This window comes from Eschscholzia californica, unplaced genomic scaffold, assembly GCF_041429995.1.
Source record: "Eschscholzia californica isolate CP2 unplaced genomic scaffold, dmEscCali1.0.p SCAF_4, whole genome shotgun sequence".
Lineage (NCBI taxonomy): Eukaryota > Viridiplantae > Streptophyta > Magnoliopsida > Ranunculales > Papaveraceae > Eschscholzia > Eschscholzia californica.
This window is the reverse complement of record NW_028238461.1, coordinates 44,128,296-44,146,016: the sequence shown is the minus strand read 5'-3', so window position 1 is coordinate 44,146,016 and position 17,721 is coordinate 44,128,296. Positions and strand designations below refer to the sequence as shown.

Here is a 17,721-nt window from a genome sequence, read left to right as displayed (position 1 = left end):
TCGTGTGGACGTAATACCAGGCTTTTATGCTCTGACACCGACACTTTTTCTTTTTTAGGTTTTGTTTTTGTTTGTGTGGGATGAAATGAAAGACAACCAAGAGACTCTCTTCTCTCGAGCTCACAAATGTAGCAACATTTCCCCATTTTTAGAGAGAGAAACTACTATCTTCCATCATCTTCCTTGCCGGCACCTCTCTTCTTCTACCTCTTTTCTCCCTTCAAAACTCATACAAATTACAGAGAGAGAGAAGAGAGAGAAAGCAAATTCTCATTATGTCTAATACCCTTGTTCAATTTCTTCTTACTTTCTCTTTCTTCATTAATCTTCAAGCTCTAACTCTTCCTTCTGATATTTCAGCACTTCAAGCATTTAAATCCTCCATTAAACCCACTTCAATTCCTTCTTGGTCATGTCTTTATTCTTGGAACTTTACTTTTGATCCTTGCTCTGTTCCTCATAAAACTCATTTCATCTGTGGTTTCACCTGCAACTCCGATTCAACTCGTATCACTTCACTTGTTCTTGACCCAGTTGGTTACTCAGGAACTCTCTCTCCTCTTATTTCATCACTCACTCAACTTACCCACATCGACATTTCTGAAAATTCTTTTTATGGTTCAATTCCTTCTTCCATTTCTTCTCTCTCTAACCTTGAAACACTAACTCTCCGATTCAACTCGTTCTCAGGTACTCTTCCTCCTTCATTAACTTCCCTAATATTGAACATGATAACAATATTTCAAGAGGAGAAGATGAGAGAAACTCTCTAATGGAGGCAAGAGACTTCATTGATTGAATTAGGTTTTACAAGATAACATATATGAGTAAAGATAAAAAGACTAAAAGACCCTTAAAGGGCAAATTACTAAAACAACCCTTAACTATAATATTATTATTCTAACACCCTCCCTCAAACTCACGGTGCGGTGTTGAAAAGCATCGAGAGTTTGCTAGTTAAGAAACGAAAGCGTGGAACCGAGTGTGACTTAGTGAACAAGTCAGCAATCTGCATAGCGGATGAGACAAACGGCAAACTGATGGTGCCTTGAGTGAAATGATGTCGAGTAAAGTGACAATCAATCTCAATGTGCTTGGTGCGTTCGTGAAAGACTGAATTATGAGCAATATGGATAGCACTTTGATTGTCACAATACATAGGAGTAGGCTTTGGAATGGAAACACCCATGTCTGCAAGTAACTCTCGTAACCAAACTATCTCAGCTGTCGTAGACGCCATAGCACGGTACTCAGCTTCAGTAGATGATCTAGATACAACAGTCTGTTTCTTGCTCCTCCAAGAAATAAGGGAATCACCCAAGAATACACAATAACCTGTAATAGACTTACGATCTGTGCGATCGCTCGCCCAGTCTGCATCTGAATATGCTCGCAAAGTCAAGGAGGAAGTCGATGAAAGAAAGAGACTTTGAAAGCAAGTACCTCGAAGATATCTCAGAATACGAAGAACAGCTGCCCAATGAACTGTAGTAGGTGAACCCACAAACTGGCTAACAACATGCACAGCATATGCAATATCTGGACGAGTAATAGTGAGATAAACTAAACTACCAACAATAGTACGATATAGTGTAGGATCTGCTAAAGGAGTACCATCTGTAGAAGAATAACGAGCATTAGACTCGATAGGAGAGTCGACTGTCCGAGTATCACTGATACGAGCACGCTCAAGAATATCCGTAGTGTACTTGGACTGGGAGAGAAGATAACCTTGTGGGGTAGAGGCTACTTCAATCCCCAAAAAATAACGAAGAGTGCCGAGATCCTTCATTTCAAATTGGTTAGCTAACTGCAACTTCAAAGATGCAATGCCATCAACATCATCACCAGTAATAATCATGTCATCGACATACAACGACAAAAGAATGCGACCTGCAACACTGCATTTGACAAAAAGAGCCGAATCATGATTGCTAGAAGCAAAACCAAGAGACGTAACTACATTTGAGAACTTTTCAAACCAAGCTCGCGGTGCCTGTTTGAGACCATATAATGCTTTCTTAAGCTTACAAACTTCTCCATGTTTATGTGGAACACCAGGAGGAGGAGTCATATAAACTTCTTCCTGAAGATCTCCATTTAAGAAAGCATTTTTAACATCCATTTGAGAGATATGCCATTGACGAACCGAGGCAACTGCAATAAGCATACGAACAGTAGTCATTTTTGCAACCGGAGCAAAAGTCTCCTCATAGTCCATCCCGTACTCCTGCGAAAACCCCTTAGCAACTAGTCGTGCTTTGTACCGTTCAATAGACCCATCAGACTTTGTTTTAATTTTGTATACCCAACGAGAACCAATAGTACGTTTACCAGAAGGTAGAGGTACCAAATCCCATGTATCCGTCTTATGCAAAGCAGAGAGTTCTTCAGCCATTGCCTTTTGCCAAAGAGGATCAACAACTGCCTCCTTATAGGAAGAAGGCTCAGAGTGACAATGAATAGATGCTAAGAAAGAAGTAAAGGAAGGAGAAAAAGTAGAATAAACAAAATCAGGTAATTGAGTAGACTTACGAAGACGAGGAGGATAACGAGAAGGTGGATGTGCAATCTCATTAGGAGCTTGGTCAGCCGTAGGGATTGGAGGGACATCACAAGTGACAGGAGCATCAGTAACATCAGGTGCAACAGGTTCAACATGAGCAGTAGGAGTATCACAAATATCAGAAAAAGGATCAATATGGATTAGGTTAGAGGGAGACACATCATGAGCATTAGCAGGAATAGAAAAATAAGGTATATGCTCTAAAAATATAACATGACGTGACACATAAAATTTTTGAGTAACTGGATCATAACACCGATAACCCTTCTGACCTTCACCATAACCAAGAAATACACACATGGCAGAACGAGAAGATAACTTACTACGCTCAACACGAGGACGAAGAACAAAACAAGTACACCCAAAAACTCTTAACGATGAGTAGTCAGGGGCATGCCCTGTCAATTCTTGAAAAGGAGACAAACCTGAACAATGGGAAGTTGGAATTTTATTAATTAAATTTACTGCAGTGAGAACAGCTTCACCCCAATACTCACTAGGAACAGAGGCAGACAATAGCAAAGAACGAGCAGTTTCAACGATGTGTCGATGCTTCCTCTCAGCAACACCATTTTGCTCAGGAGTATCTGTACACGAAGATTGATGTGCAGTTCCATCCATAGCAAGCAATTCACGAAACCTATTTGAAGTATATTCCCCTCCTAAATCACATCTAAAACACTTAATGATAGAAGAATATTGTGTTTTAACTAAGGCTCGAAACTGTTGATAAATATCATAAAAGTCAGAACGATGTTTCATAAGATAAACCCAACAAAAACGAGTGCAATCATCAATAAAGGAAACATAGTATTGAGAACCTCCTTTTGTGGGAACAGGAGAAGGACCCCATACATCAGAATGAACTAAATCAAAAGGTTTCACTGAAACAGACAAACTCCGAGCAAAAGGTAAAGCAGAAAATTTTGCAAGTTTGCAACCACTACAATCAGAAATGTTGTTAACTTGCAAATTTCCTAATGCACCAGTTGACACTAAATATTTCAACCTAGATGCTGAAACATGACCAAGACGAGAATGCCATAAGTAAAAACTAGAAGAGGAAGAACTCAAACGGAAGGATGACAAGTCAAAAGTGGAAGCTGCAAGATCAGGTACTTTCAGTTCCTCTACAAAATATAATGCCCCATGCCTACGGCCTGTCCCAATCAGCTTCTGAGATTGTACATCCTGCACATAACAACCAGTAGAAGAAAATAAAACCAAACATCCAGAATCACACAACTGACTAATTGAAGCAAGATTTAAACTAAGTTTAGGAACATGAAGAACATTCTGAAGAGATAGATTAGGTGTGACAACGGAGCCAATACCCCCTAATGACATTGGTGTGCCATCAGCGGTTCGGACAGGGAGATCAGATATATGCTTTAGTGAAACAAAAGATGATAAGTCAGGAGACATATGACGAGAGGCGCCAGAATCTAAAATCCAAACTGAAGAAGGCATACCTGACGAAGAAATAAGAGAAGACAAACCTTCAGAAGAAGACAAGGCATGAGGCTGCATGGCTAAGAATCTCTGAAACTGATCTGAGAGTGAGTCTAATGGAGTACTAGAAGGCTTAGGAGCTAAAAGGTCTTGTGGAACAGAGGTGGACATAGCATGTGGCTGCATAGCAAGAAATTTCTGAAACATTTGAAATTGATCAACCACATTATCAGTTTTGGGCACAAAAGAAGATGAGCCACTAGAACCAGACGAGTCAGATTGCGGTATAACTGCTGCAGTGTTATATTGAAAATTCTTTTGAGGTCTCTGATTCTGTTGTTTCATTAACTTGGGACATTGAGCCTTCCAATGACCCTTTTGCTTACAAAAGTTGCATTCATCCATAGCAACCTTTGTATGAGGTTTGTTCTGATGGTTCTGATGTGGCTTCGAATGAACAGCTAACACAGTTTCAATAGGTGTTTGAAGAATGTCTTTCCTTGCTTGATACTTGAGACGTGTCTCTTCAGCCATAAGCTCATTAACAACTTTAGCAATGGAGGGAAGTGGCTTGCTATGCAAAATCGTACTACGAATTGATTCAAAATCACTACGCAAAGCCATCAAAAACTGAACCAAACGACCTTCCTCCCTACGAGCAATATAAGGAAGACAAGCCTGCAACTCTTCAGATTCAGTAAGAGCCAACTGATCCCAAAGATCAGTCATTGCAGCATGAAATTCTTGAATACTCATATTTCTCTGTTCCATATTTCTAATATCAGCTTCTAACTTATATTGTGTTGCAAAGTTCGACTGTTGGAACATATCTGCTAAGTAAAACCACATCTCACGACAAGTTTGAAATTTCGCCAACTGATATCCAATAGTGTTATCTACTGAGTTATTAATCCACGTAATAATTTTTGAATTGTTTGCTTCCCAAATCCTAGATAACTCAGCAAAGTTTTCTTTCGATCTATCAATTGGTTGAACAACAGTACCATCAATGTAATCCCACAAGTATTTTCCTTTCAAAAAATTTCTCATCAAAAAACTCCAATATGAGTAGTTCTTACCATTCAATCTTACACTAATAGCTTGCAATGAATCATCTTTTCCAACCTCCATTTTTCAATTCAATACCAAATATAACCAACAAAGCAAATATAACCAAACAAATAACAAGACCAAATAGACTAGCGAAAGAAATACGAAGAAGAGGTGCGAAATAACAATACCAGATACGCAATGAGAATAGCAAAATCGAAGATTAATCACCCTTCAAAACCGTAAATAATTTCCAAATCTCCAAAAATAAAACGCCCAACAAATATGCCGTCAATAATTTCAAGTCTTCAAAGCCACTGATGATTTCCAACCATTCCAAACAAATATGTCAACAACTCATACCCAACAAATTTCCAAACGGCCACTAACACAGCACCCTTCAACACCACCAATAATTTTCAATCTTCCCAACAAATCTGCCAAAACCACCTTCAAAAACGGAATCCAAATAATGAATCCAAATACCGCCTCTTCTTCACACAAACCACCCAAGGAAACCACCCAAGGAAACCACCCCCTTTTCTTATCTAACACCAGCCACACACCACTCCAATAACCCTTCCAAGTCTCCACTAAACCACCTCCCCCATTTTCAAACTAAACAAAGAATAGTTTAAACCACCACCAGTCTACCATAAACTATTTGAAATTGACATTACCAACTTAGGTCCTTTTAAATCTTAAAAAGCTCTAATACCATATTGAACATGATAACAATATTTCAAGAGGAGAAGATGAGAGAAACTCTCTAATGGAGGCAAGAGACTTCATTGATTGAATTAGGTTTTACAAGATAACATATATGAGTAAAGATAAAAAGACTAAAAGACCCTTAAAGGGCAAATTACTAAAACAACCCTTAACTATAATATTATTATTCTAACACCTAAAATCACTCAAATCTCTTGACATTTCACATAATTCCCTCTCTGGGTATCTCCCTAAAACCTTCAATTCTCTCTCTACCTTAAGATCAATGGATCTCAGCTTCAATAAATTCATGGGTTCTTTACCAAAATTACCCCCAAATTTAGCTGAAATCGCCATTAAATCAAATTCCCTTTCTGGGTTTCTCTCAGAATCTTCATTTCAAGGTTTAAATCACCTGGTAGTTGTGGAATTAAGTGCTAATTCCTTCTCTGGAACGTTAAAAGGTTGGTTTTTTCAACTTCCATCTCTGCAACAAGTTAATCTATCAAATAACAGTTTTACACTTGTCGAAGTTCTGAAACCGACAGTCTCAGGAAGTAGTGATTTAATAGCCGTCGATTTAGGGTTCAATCAACTTGAAGGTTACTTGCCTGTAAATTTTGAAAACTTTCCATTTTTGTCCTCCTTGAATCTTCGTCATAATAAGCTTCGTGGTCGGATTCCATATAGTAATAAGATGTCATTGAGGAGGTTATTTTTGGACGGAAATTTCTTAAATGGGAAAGTTCCATCCTGGTTCTTTTCTAATGGTTCTAATTCTAGTCCGATTTTGGGAAGTTTAGGGGATAACTGTTTTGAAAGTTGTCCGGTTTCTTCACAGCTTTGTTTGCCTTCTCAAAAACCCATTTCAATATGCAAGCAAGTCTATGGAAGAAAGCTTTAAATTACATCCTAAATTATAAGTTTAGTTTGTAACTTTTGTAATTTAGGTTTATTGTTGATGATTTAACTTGTTTAGGATTAAATAATGATTAGATTATATAAAATATTATTGTTTTCCGAACTTAAAAAAGACAATTTAGAAGTGGAAAATTGTCGGTCGACAACTTAGTAGTTAGAAGCTTAATAAAGTGGACTAATTCAATTCCTTGTTATAGATAAACTCTCTATACTTTCTTCCAAAAAAAAAACTCTCTATACTTGGTCTACCCGAACTTGACTTTTACTATTTGTCGGCTTATACAATGATGATAGCTCGGATAGTATACGGAGTATATTTTTAAAGTAGCACAATCTTGCGTTCAAAAAATGTAAATTTCTAATACGGATAGTTGTAAACTTTTACTATTTGTCGGCATAAATCTTGTAAACGTTTGGAGTACGGATAGTTATAAACTTGTCCGTTTACATTAAATCTAATAATTAAAAGAGTAAATTTTGAATATTGACAGTGAAATCATGTTAATTTTGTAATAAAAATACAAATGCTCGAGACATAATCTTTTTTTCTCTCTTTAAATGAAATGATTCTGAACCATGGGTAGCCCAAGGTTGAGTACATTTTCAGTGGAGAAGACAAGAAGAAAAATGTCTTATTCCAAGGGAATGAGGGGTGGGATGATATTTTCCTCATTTCCTGAAACCCTGTTATGAACAAAATGTCAAAAAGTAGGTAAAATTTATTTGGCCATAGTGAAGGCTTCTCCAAGTTTCATTTTGACCCTCAATTTATCTTCACTTCAAAATTTGGCCCTCTAGACTAACTATTTTGTTAGTTAACTTTTATTTGTCATTTTTAATATTTTTTCTACACTTCTGTTTTTCAAACTTTGTTCGCGCTCCTTTTCTTTCTCTCCTATTTACCATCTCCATATTTGAGTTATAGACTCGGGACAGGGTCTCCCTCTAAAATGGTTTTCAAAGACATTTAAAAATGTGCGTTTAGGCAACTCAAGCTTCGCAGGGAGGCGTAAGATTTTAACCGACAACGATCAGAGCCAATTGCATTAGCAAAGTAGTTTTGCAACTCAAAAGTTGCGGAAAGGTATATGATTTTAACCGTTGGAGCCTTGCATAAGCAAAGTAGTTATGCCTTAAGGAAACGCTTTCCTAGCAAACGGGTTTTAAGATAGTTAGGCTCAATGGGCATTGATGGTAATGATTATTGTACATTTAGAACTACTTTCAAAGGAAGTTTGCTTTGCCACAACCATTTAATTTGATCTCAACATAAGAAGGTAGGAAACATAGCTAGTCTTCAATACATATTCTTATAAACTCTAGTTGGTATTCTTCAGAGGTCACCAAATGACCAAATAAGCAAGTTCATGGCTGCAGAAGAAAAGGCAGGAAAGGATGAGATAGTTTAGTGTTATGAATATGGGTATATGAATGCAACAGTCTTAGTTAGGAGAGAGAGAGAGAGAGAAATTATTACCTTGTTGGAGATATTGTTGGATAACCAATCAAGGCCCTCATAAAGTCCTTCACCAGAGGTAGCACAAGTACTTTGAATGTACCTGCAAAATATTATTTAATTTTTACAACCATTTTTCGCTGCATTAGTTTTTCAAAATTTACTTTTCTAGCGTTTCATAGACATACCATCGTCTCTGACGAAGCGAGTGTAGACCTAGTTTATCAGTGATTTCAGATACACTCATGGCATTTGGAAGGTCTTGCTTATTAGCAAAGATTAAAACCGTTGCCTCTCGTAGTTCCTCCTGTAACAAGAAACACAAGTACCAAATTCATATCGATTTTGAAGAAAAGATGTAGAACAAACGGCTACATCGAGTGAACAAAAAATCCCCACAAAGATTGTGTAAGGGGAAGCAAATCAGTTCATAAGTGGGGGAAAGCCTCACTTGTTAAATTAGCTTCTTAGAAAGATATCTAACCTCACTAAGCATCCTGTGGAGCTCATCTTTCGCTTCTAGTATCCGATCTCTGTCATTGCTATCGATCACGAAAATAAGGCCTTGGGTGTTTTGGAAGTAATGCCTCCACAATGGTCGAATCTTTCCCGAATTTGAAACATACATATATGTTAGTTTGCTATACAAGTTTGAAAGCAAACAACCTTAACTATAAACATATGAACAAATGATAGAGCTATTTTGATCAAACCCAATGAAAATAACCCAACAAAGTGTAAATTGTTTAAATTCTATATCCAGTTTTGGTCCAACTAGTGATCCAAAAGCTCTAGTTCTGAGTCATTACTTCCTTGAGATATATGGCAAAAACGGAAAAAGTATATAATAGACTGTCTGATTACTAGTCACATAGTACCCGGACACGAATTTTGGCACGAATGGATTGGTTGCTATGCCAATATAGGAGCAGTTTAGGAACTACTCAGAAAAGATTAATACCTTATCTTGGCCTCCAACATCCCAGACAGTGAAGCTAACATTCTTATAATCAACAGTTTCTACATTAAAACCTGAGCCATGGAAAGTGAAGATGTTGAGATTAAATTAAGAAATGTCTACACAATAACGAGTGTTCGTTCGGCCGTGGTTCTTATTACCAATAATTTCTCTTGAAAACCCACTTGGGTGGCTTAAATTTAGAAATGTTACTTTTTGTGATTGTGTGAGTTAGTTTACCATGAAAGCTAAAACACAGGTTGTTGTACTAGCTGTGCTGTTTGGGTAAAGTCTGAGGAGTTAAAACAGCCTGAAGCCCTCGGGATATCTGCTGAACTCAAATCTAAAGTTGGCTTTTGATTTCACCCTTTCCCCTTCATTTCTGTCAACCAAAATGATATTGTCAACTGTTCGCAGTCATTGGAGCTACTGTTCTTGATGAAGTTGTCAACTCGTCGTTATCCGCTCATGCAACTAAGAATTCATTGGGCGTTCAGATGGAATGGTTCAAAACCCTACTCCCATCTTTGTGTTCTGACTCCAAAGGTTGTCAACAATTTTTTGGAGTTCATTGTTTTACGTGGGAGGAATTGGTACTTATACTTAAGACAAAGACAGTAGTGAACTCCAAGAGATGGTGCCTAGTGTGGTTAGCAAAATTACTGCGACAGTTAACGAAGTAATATCTCTAGGAGCAGCGCAAGTAATGGTGGAAGAATTAATCGCAATTGGGTGTCTTCATAAAGATCAATATAACTATCCTCGTGAACATGTCTATGATCAAAATGGGTGTATTAATGAATTGAACCAAGTTGCTAACCATCACAATCCTCTCCTTCAATTCACTATCAAGCAACTTAGAGAGCTATACCCTCATGTCAACATAATTTAATCTCATTATGCTGTTGCATCAATGCGTTCATCAACTGAAGACGTTAAAATTTGGATTTTTAGAAAATAAAGATACACTTTCAGTAGTTTGCTGTGAAGCAAGAGGGTCGGACGCTTATCTCTACGAAGAAAATGCTGAGACAAGTGAGATGAATAATGTTTGTAAGAATCCAGAGAGTTACATAAGGTGGGATGAAACACATATGCTGAAGCTGCTTATCAAGTAATGACTTCTGGTGTTATTTCAGACAACTTTACCATCCCATCTTTTGATATGTCTGCTAGGAAGTGTTCTTCACCACATCAATAGTTTTATTTGATTTATAAAGATACAAAAACAATAGATTTTACTACGTGTTTAATTAGTGAATTTTTTAAGACTTGTTTCTCTCAAGCAGATGAAATATATTGAAGTTGTTTATGATTGGTAATATAGATGGAGTAAGTTGTTTTTTATTGGTAATATAAATGGATTAGAAAGAAATGTACCGATCGTTGGTATGGTAGTGACAATCTCTCCGAGCTTCAGTTTGTAAAGAATTGTTGTCTTTCCGGCAGCATCAAGACCCACCATCAAAATTCTCATTTCACGCTTTGCAAACAACATCCTTACCAGACGAGATATTGCCATTCCCATTTCTAAAGAAAGATTTCTGATTCAAACTAAGAATTTCAGAAGTAGAAAGTAAAGAAACAGAGCAGGATTAGATGGAGAAGAGATCAAAATGAAGAAGATTTCTCTATATATAAAGAAATTCTTGGAGAGAATAAAGTAGAGAGAGATAAAGAGAAGTGGAGAATCGGATTCTTGATAAGAAGATGAAGAATAAAGAGCAGCAACTTTTTCTTCTTTCTTTCTTTGGTAGTTGTTGCCTTAACTTTCTAGAATGAAAATGTTTTTTGGAATTTATCTTCATAGATTCGACTTGGGTTGCAAAAAGGTGGGTGACTAGTGGGTCGCGAGAGGGTACTTGAGTGACACATGATGGCTAACTAGTTTCAATGGCTCATTCAGGTTGATTTCAGGTCCTTTTGATTCAGATGATTCAAATTCAGGCGAGTTAGAGAAGTTATATTCGGACAATGAGAAAACAAACAAACATACGACCAGCGATTTGCTAGAGAAGCTGAAATTTGGAGGAAAAATGAGCAACATTGTCTTTCAAATAGCTTCACCTGTTTACCCTTCAACTACGTGTATTCTTAAGTTGAACTGTGTTGCTCACATTTACAACAACAAAACAAACACGGATTTTATGTGAAACAAACTTACATGAAACACAAACGGTTCAGAATAAATATAAAACTTGATATCGTTCAATCTTTGGAAGCTGATTGAAAGATAAAGATCGCTGTCAAAACACCCACGACCCCTGTAACTCCTAACGCTGCTGTTGGAAGGGGTGTTAGAAGTCCGAAATTCTGCATAAACAATGTCAGTGTAGTTTGATCAGTATTCATAGATCAAATCTCGTTACAATTGAACTTTGAGATCTAGCCGACAGTTATGACGTTAGAATCGTTACTCCATGTAAGCTCTTTGGAGTCTTAAATTCGAACTTACTAAAGCAGTGAACAAACGATATCTATGTTTTTAGAACCAAGAAGATCCCATTACCTCCAAAAGTCCCTTGCCGGTTGATACTTCAACGGTGAGAGCAACTGCAAATCCAATCATAGCAAACCGTCCGAGCCAAACACCCAACTCGTTGCTATCTTTTGTACCTTGTTCACATCTTATAGAAACTGAATTTGCTTTGAAGCTCAACTTCCTTTGACTGGTAATCTTCCAGACCACTGAAAGCAATAACAAAACATCAGCATTTCCATATTACTGTGTATAACGAAATGTAAACTAGAACAATGATACAATAGGATGAATAGTGAATTCCGACCATCATCCTTGGAGGAGCCAGATTATGACTCACAGACATGAAATTGACCTTTGTGTGCGTCAAACTCAAAATCAATTGGCAAAGGGATGATTGGACCCGAGTGGGTGGTCCCCAAATATTACTTACTATGTTATGAGACTTTCTTTGTCTATGTGGGACTATTCTTACATGCCCCGGGAATTCTTTGAGCCTAATACATGTTTTTTTTCGATGACATAGAACATGTGTTATCGTTATGCCTATCATATGTTGCATTAGCTATAACATATTAGATTTGTGGACATCCAACTCAAAACCTATGACAACATTTTAGTTGACCATGAAAATTAGTAACCTAATATTTGCCCCTAATAAGCAAATTGAAACATAGGAGAGAATATAAACACTTTCTATAGCTAGTATTGATTCTCTGATTATCTATATCGAACATGAAATGCTTTATTAGGTCAATTATCAATTGGGTAGAATTAAACCTATACAAGATTATTCTCCAACTTCAAATGCTGAATGAATTTAAGGTGTAAGAGATTATCAAAATCGAAAATTAACCCTAATTTTCTCAATTTGGTGGGTATCTATATAAGTGGGTAGGAGACAATTAGTTGGGAAAAATAGAATTAGCAATAGAATTCCAAGTAATGGAGCTAAAAATGAAGAAAACAAGCAAATCAATTTGAAGAGGAGTAAATGAGATACTTACAAAGTGGAGAGCCTCCTCGAGTGAAGGATCCAGCAACACTAGCTAAGGTGGATAGAGGAATTTGAGAAACAGGACGAGCTTGGGTTGATTTCACAAGATTAAAACCTGCAAGAGAAACAATTGAAGATGAGATATTTCTCAAACTACAAACCCTAGATAGAGAGAAGAGTACTACAGTATAGAGAAGGAGATGCATGAGCTTGGGCCATTGTTGGCTGCTGTTTTCTCCAAGCTAGAGAAGTTGTAATGGTAGAAGATCGCCTTTGAATTCCTATCTATTACGGACGTCTAAGTGCGAACGTGTCATCCTCTTGAGCTCTCAATGTCTTGTTGTTCAGACAGCTAGAGAGATCGCCCCTTATTCCTTACACCACGCTTACATTACAATTTAAAGAGAAATTTCACGTGTTGTGTTAAAGTTTTCAATCAACAATCCTACATGTACAAATGCAATGTGTATCTGACATGATACTCGAAATGTCTTTCTATCAATGGTGTCAAAATTGCCTAATAATGATTGGAATGAGGAGGTTCTTTCCAGAATCTTCGACTCCCAGACTCAAAACTTAATTAAAGCAATACCTATAGATGCAGAAGGGGAAGATGTGAGGAAATGGACGCTTAATAAATCGGGTAGGTTTACGGTCAACTCTATGTATAGATACCTGTCCACCAGTATGAATTCTCCTCCTCTCCTCAACCCAAACTGGAAATTCATCTGGAAGCTCCCGACTATCCCGAGAATCCAAACCTTTATATGGAAAATTTGTACTAAAACCCTTCCAGTTAGGAAAAGAATAGGAAAATTTATAGATGGTAATCTGAACTGTCCCAATTGTGTGGAAATTGAATCTATTGAGCATGCTCTCTTACACTGTCCTTTAGCTAAAAATATTTGGTTCTATTTTAACATAATCTCTGAAAATATCATTAATGTGGCGGATTGGATCTTTTCTTGGGAGAACACAACCCCCCTTAACGACCGGAAGAACCAGAACCTTTTATCTACGATCCTTTGGATCATTTGGAAAATTAGATGTGATCATTGTTTTCAACATGAAATAAATGATCTATCCCATATAATTAAGATGATTCAAAACTTCCCAAAAAATGATCCCATGAATGTTAATAAGAATAAACCAGAGGAAACTAAATGGATTCCACCAAAACATGGTTGGTTGAAAATTAATGTAGATGCTTCATTCTTGAATGTTCATGAAATAACTGGTACGAGTCTGATTATTCATGACTCAGACTCTAAATTTATAGAAGCTCACACTTCCATTGCGAGGAGCAGAAATAGCGAAGAAGGTGAGGCAATAGCTATACTAAATGGCCTGGTTTGGGCAGTTGAACATAACTATAAACATATTATCATTGAAAGTGATAATATCAATATCATCCAGAACATCAAAAACAGTAAACATGTTGTACAATGGCAATCCTGCATTCACATTCAGAAAATTAATGAAATCAAACTTAAGTTAGATAGGGTCACTTTCAATTTCTCTTGCAGGAAATTTAATGCTGCGGCGGATAAGCTCGCTAAGAGGGCTCGAAAGAAGCATAAATCAGAATTTTGGAGTAGAATTCCGTATTTTATTTCGAAGTTGTATTGTAATGACACTCTTATTACTTAATAATAGTATACCCTTTAACAAAAAAAAAAAAAAAAAAAAAAGATACATTTTTTTTATGAAGGCCTAACTGATACATAGGTACATAGTTAGAATAGAATATTGGTGTTAAATTAATAAAGATTACAAATTATTTTATTAGCAATGTGAGAATAGTATCATATGGGAGAAGTATTATCTAGCTGAATGATTATTTAGGAACAAAAAAAATATAATATCTAGGTCTTCTCCATTCACTGTCAGTATTCAGCGCTGCTACTATAAGGACTATCCTTGTTGTTATTGTTTCAAAACGATGTGCCATTCAGTAGTTAGATGTGTCTCGTGCATTCTTTTATGGAATTTTCCAAGGAAATGTACACATCACTCAGAAATTTGACTATTTTCTTCAAACTCTGAATTTTAAAAGGAGTGATCATGACCATTCTATGTTTGTTCAACAAACTAACTCTTCAATACTCATTTTGTTGCTGTTATGTGGATGATATCATTCTCAATGGTGACAGTGTCTCCCAAATAAAGCTATTGGTTGAGACTCTAAGTAAGGAATTTACTATGAAGGAACTTGGTCCCCTTCATTTCTTTTTGGGCTTGAAGTCTCAAGAAACGGTTCAAATGAGTTAATTCTCACTCAAAAGAAGTATGCACTTGGATTGCTTGAAAGAGCTGATTTACTAGACTTCAAACCAAGTTCTACTCCAGTGTCAGGGGGCAGAAGACTTTCTAAACTTGATGGCACTACAATTACTAGAGGTGATATTTCAAAAATCAGAGGCTCTTTTGATTCAGATTGGGCAGGATGCCCTAATTCTAGGAGCTCTACCTGTGGGTTTTGTATTGTGTTTGGGCAATCTCTTATCTCTTGGTGCTCAAAGTCTGGCCAAATCTTCCACTGAAGCTGAGTACAAAGCTTTGTCTGTGACTGCTGTTGAGATGCTCTGGGTATCATATCTTCTCACTGAGCTAAATCAGTCAATTTCTTCTCCATTGGTGATTTACTGTGATATGGGAGCCAAAAACATTACTGCCAATCCAGTGTGTTATGCCAAGACCAATCACATTGAAGTTGATTATCATTTTGTTAGAGTTTTGGTGGCTTCAGGAAGGTTGGAGATTCGACACATTCCCTCTTTGGAGCAACCAACTGACTTACTCACCAAAGGTCTCTCTAAGGAACTTTTTCTCTCTCTACGCAACAAGTTGATGGTTCTGATCGATCAATCATCTTGAGAGGGAATGATAGTTGATGTAGACACAGCGGAAATATAAAGATGATGAATAAAGTAAACGAAGAACGGTAAAGAACTGAATAAACTATAAACTTTGATTGGTTTTTCTCTTCAATGTTTCAAAATAAAGACAAACTAGACATCCTTTTATAGGATATTAGACTTTCCTAGATAGACTCAAACTAGAATTCTTAAATATTAAAGATACTAAAATAATAAAACTTCCTAAACCTAGATTCATTATGAATCCTTCTAAACTAAGACTTATTCCTAAACTTCTAGAATGGACTAGTCGGCCACGGCGCGCGAGTACGCGGGCCCGGCCCGGATGCTCCTGCATCAATAGTGAACCAGAGTGTTAGCCTAATGAAGGTTGAAAAAAGTGTTCTAGAGGTGTAACTATCTTCTATAATTGGCTAAGAATTGAAGATACCGAAGGTGCCTTAGGTAATGTGTAACTAATTTGTAACAAAATTATTAGTTACAACAAAACAAACGTTCCCTCTCTAACTAAATGTAAAAGCTAAACAAGTTGTAATTTGAGAACTAACAGTTGTTCTTCAGATTAATGAAATAAATTGGATTTCTCTATCAAACTTTTGTCTTTTTTCAAGCAAGCATATTTTTTTTGTGGAAACCTTGTCTTAGAAAATAAATCTATATAATAAAACTACAGGAAAAAAAATGAATAAGACAAACATTTTTTTTTTTTTAATAAAAGATATTGTCTAACAACCCTTATTTATGTCCACCACCTTTGGTGCAGTGGTTGAACACTCCCTCTTAAGTCCATGAGGTCATGAGATCGAATCTCGGTGGAAGTAGCTTTTCATAGAGATTTATCCATGTAGTTTAGACAATAAATAAAGGTAGAAGTAGATGGGCTTTCATGCCCCCTAGAATGACCCTAAGGGTCTTTATATGGCCTTTAGGGCCCAAGATGCCTTAATTGACACTTATAGTACCTATCCAAATTCATGATGTATTGCATATTATATTCATGATGTGTGAATGTCATTAAAATGTAACGACTCTTGGAGTCCAATCTCAAAAAAACACTTCTTTATTTATAATGAAGTCCTTTTTTCATTAATGGGTGAGGAGATCAATGGACGGTCCAGATTACGGAAAGCGAAATATTATGGACTATGCTATTGTCCACCGTCCAGATTGATTAGAATCTCTTCTCCCACAAAACTTTTCTTACGCCTTTCTCTTCCTTCTGCAGCTCCACTATTGTTGAATGTCGTTAAGCATCCCCCCTTCTAATTTCTCTTAATCATTGTCTTCCTCCCTACAAAACGGAAACTTTAATTTTGTAAAGTCTCGGTGCTCTCCTGGAAGAGAGAAAACATTGTACAAACTTCATGTCGGTTCACTAATTGATAATTCAATTCTTCACCCAAATCTCTAATTCTTTGGAAATTTTAATAAAATGAGCTACCTTTTGTGATCTAAGTTCTTTATTATCTTGATTTTTATTGTTAACTGTTAGGAAAAAATAACTTAATTAACTTGTTTAAGAATATGAAGATAAACGATGTGAATGTAAAAGCAGAAACACAATTGGATTATTTAACGTGGCAAAAAACCCCTCCAAGATAGAAGGTAAAAAACCACGGGACCTAGTCCAGAAATCTTCCACTATAATTAAATAATGGGATACACAATTCTTCACCAAACCTATGGTGGATAAACTAATTGTTCAAGATGTGTAGAAACACTCTTGGATAACAATTCTTCCCTAAACAAATAGAGGATTAACCAACTCTTCAAGATGTGTAGAAACACTCTTGAATAACAACTCTTCACCAAAACTATGGTGGATAAACTGAACAAAGAAACAAAGAAATAGAAATCTCTTACTCCTTAGGATTTGAACAAATCCTAGATTACTAAAGGTTGAAGAAGATAACCACAAACTAAATTGCTTCACAAGATTAAGAATCTTCTTTTCTTCAAACCAATATTCTTCTCTTTCAATCTCTCTTGAAAGAACTACTTCAGAAATCTCTCTTTATCTGACTTCTCTTTGTTCTGGAAGTTGTTATGAATAATCTCTTCCCTTTCATTCCCTTTTATAATGATAAATAAGGAGGTTTACCAATAGAAATAGGAATTCCTTTTTAGGCTTGAAAAAATAGAAGTTTCTATTTTTTCCCCAAACAAGGAATAAGCGAAATCCTATTCCAACTAGGAGTCCTTTTATTATAAGGAGGGACCCCAACAAACTCCCCCTCCCGACTTATGAAGAG

General features: G+C 36.5%; 3 protein-coding genes and 1 long non-coding RNA gene across 4 annotated transcripts; 1 reads left to right on the top strand and 3 right to left on the bottom strand.

Annotated features, from left to right (window-relative positions):
- The first annotated feature begins 138 nt into the window (after positions 1–138).
- LOC147544983 (Leucine-rich repeat (LRR) family protein) lies at positions 139–6,683 on the top strand. Its single transcript, XM_086633696.1, has 2 exons — positions 139–716; positions 5,976–6,683. The coding sequence occupies exons 1-2, from the start codon at positions 276–278 to the stop codon at positions 6,681–6,683; spliced, it is 1,149 nt and encodes a 382-aa protein (XP_086489822.1). The 5' UTR covers positions 139–275.
- LOC147544982 (uncharacterized) lies at positions 314–7,118 on the bottom strand. Its single transcript, XR_015223266.1, has 2 exons — positions 5,976–7,118; positions 314–716 (listed from the first exon to the last, which is right to left on the bottom strand). It is a non-coding gene; the product is annotated as an uncharacterized LOC147544982 (long non-coding RNA).
- Positions 7,119–7,861: 743 nt separating this feature from the next.
- Positions 7,862–10,885, bottom strand: LOC147544981 (ADP-ribosylation factor 2-like). The gene is made up of 6 exons (XM_086633697.1): positions 10,495–10,885; positions 9,118–9,188; positions 8,641–8,760; positions 8,345–8,463; positions 8,178–8,259; positions 7,862–8,071 (listed from the first exon to the last, which is right to left on the bottom strand). Exons 1-6 carry the CDS (start codon positions 10,640–10,642, stop codon positions 8,066–8,068), a joined length of 546 nt encoding a protein of 181 aa, XP_086489823.1. The 5' UTR covers positions 10,643–10,885; the 3' UTR covers positions 7,862–8,065.
- A 253-nt stretch (positions 10,886–11,138) lies between these two features.
- SEP1 (stress enhanced protein 1) lies at positions 11,139–13,044 on the bottom strand. Its single transcript, XM_086633699.1, has 4 exons — positions 12,776–13,044; positions 12,601–12,705; positions 11,624–11,802; positions 11,139–11,427 (listed from the first exon to the last, which is right to left on the bottom strand). Exons 1-4 carry the CDS (start codon positions 12,807–12,809, stop codon positions 11,323–11,325), a joined length of 423 nt encoding a protein of 140 aa, XP_086489825.1. The 5' UTR covers positions 12,810–13,044; the 3' UTR covers positions 11,139–11,322.
- Positions 13,045–17,721: the final 4,677 nt, after the last annotated feature.

Bases quoted from the DNA above. Each gene is read 5' to 3' on its own strand.
- SEP1 (XM_086633699.1), bottom strand. From the start codon at position 12,809: ATGGCCCAAGCTCATGCATCTCCTTCTCTATACT. The intron at 11,803-12,600 runs GTAAGTATCTCA...TATTGCTTTCAG, and splicing joins TCGAGGAGGCTCTCCACTTT to TGGTCTGGAAGATTACCAGT. The intron at 11,428-11,623 runs GTAATGGGATCT...TTGTTTATGCAG, and splicing joins CCGGCAAGGGACTTTTGGAG to AATTTCGGACTTCTAACACC.
- LOC147544983 (XM_086633696.1), top strand. From the start codon at position 276: ATGTCTAATACCCTTGTTCAATTTCTTCTTACTTTCTCTTTCTTCATT. The intron at 717-5,975 runs CTAATATTGAAC...TTATTCTAACAC, and splicing joins TTCCTCCTTCATTAACTTCC to CTAAAATCACTCAAATCTCT.
- LOC147544981 (XM_086633697.1), bottom strand. From the start codon at position 10,642: ATGGGAATGGCAATATCTCGTCTGGTAAGGATGTTGTTTGCAAAGCGT. The intron at 8,761-9,117 runs GTATTAATCTTT...AATTCGGGAAAG, and splicing joins ATGTTGGAGGCCAAGATAAG to ATTCGACCATTGTGGAGGCA. The intron at 8,464-8,640 runs GTTAGATATCTT...TTCTTGTTACAG, and splicing joins TCCACAGGATGCTTAGTGAG to GAGGAACTACGAGAGGCAAC.